The 1,179-nt window shown below is 57.3% G+C and overlaps 1 protein-coding gene across 1 annotated transcript in view; it reads left to right on the top strand.

The window, feature by feature from the left end:
• Window positions 1-429: 429 nt before the first annotated feature.
• ETH_00040945 (AT hook motif-containing protein, putative) overlaps window positions 430-1,179 on the top strand; it is a gene marked incomplete at both ends in the record, with an annotated part of 1,130 nt that continues 380 nt past the window's right edge. The window contains 3 exons of the mRNA XM_013376251.1: window positions 430-539; window positions 726-819; window positions 1,027-1,121. Coding sequence (XP_013231705.1) covers window positions 430-539; window positions 726-819; window positions 1,027-1,121 — 299 coding nt within the window. The remainder of the gene's footprint in view (window positions 540-725; window positions 820-1,026; window positions 1,122-1,179) is intronic.

Below are 1,179 nucleotides of genomic sequence, written 5' to 3'. Positions count from 1 at the left end.
CCCCCCCAGCCGCTCGTCTAGCTAGCTAGCTGCCCAGCTAGCTACGCACCCACCCAGCTAGCTAGCCACCCGCCCAGCCAGCTAGCTAGGCATCCACCCACCCACTCGGCTAGCTAGCTAGCCAGCCACCCCCCACCCAGCCAGCTAGCTAGCCAGCTAGCCAGCTAGCTAGCTAGCCACCCGCCCGCCCACGCAGCCAGCTAGCTAGCTAGCCACCCACCCACGCAGCCAGCCAGCTAGCTAGCCACCCACCCCCCAGCTAGCTAGCGAGCTGGCTAGCTAGCTAGCTAGCTAGCCACTCCCCCCAGCCAACTAGCTAGCTAGCTAGCTAGCTAGCTGCGTGTTGGTGTGCCAGGGAGCAGAGGGAGCGGGAAGTGTGGAGTTGGTTTGAAGAGCAGTTCGGAGAAAAAAAAGAAAAGAAAGAAAAATATGCCAACAAGAAAGGAGGCAACGAAGAGGGCGAGTGGAGAGAAAGCTGGAGAGAAAACCCCCGAGAAAAAGAAGCCCACAAGGCCGGATGGAACAGGCAACCAACTAGGGTTTAGGGTTTAGGGTTTAGGGTTTGGGGTTGGGTTTGCGTTTGCGTTTGCGTTTGGGTTTGGGTTTGGGGTTTGGTGGGTTTAGGGTTTAGGGTTTAGGGTTTAGGGTTTGGGGTTTAGGGGTTGGGGTTTGGGTTTGGGGTTTAGGGTTTAGGGTTTGGGGTTTAGGGTTTGGGGTTTGTGCAGGCACGGGGACGCGTGGGAAGAGCAATGGAAGGAGAAGTTTGACGGAGACCAGAAGACCGAAACGTGGGCTGAGAAAAAAGGGAGCAACGCGCAGGTAAACCCTAAACCCTAAACCCTAAACCCTAAACCCTAAACCCTCGCGGGTTTGACAACATGTGGGGGCGACATCGTGGGGGTCTTTGCAGTCTCGTGGCCACCTGCATCTGCCTTTCTGGCCCGAGGCGCCGCGGCCAGGGCCTAGGGCCTGGGGCCTGGGGCCTAGGGTTTAGGGTTTAGGGTTTAGGGTTTAGGGTTTGCGCAGGGCGAGCGGTGGCTGGAGACTTGGGAGGAACGCTGGGGGTTTAAGACCGCCTACAAAGAGGCAATTGACAAACAAGGAAACAAAAGAGTTGAGAAGTGGGGCGAGCAGTTCTTTGATGATGGAAGTGGCCAAAAATGGGCCCAGCACTGGCAA

This window comes from Eimeria tenella, genomic scaffold (genome assembly GCF_000499545.2).
Source record: "Eimeria tenella Houghton genomic scaffold, Eth_scaff3284, whole genome shotgun sequence".
Lineage (NCBI taxonomy): Eukaryota > Apicomplexa > Conoidasida > Eucoccidiorida > Eimeriidae > Eimeria > Eimeria tenella.
Note: the sequence above shows the minus strand (reverse complement) of the source record. Positions and strands in the feature narration are given on the sequence as shown.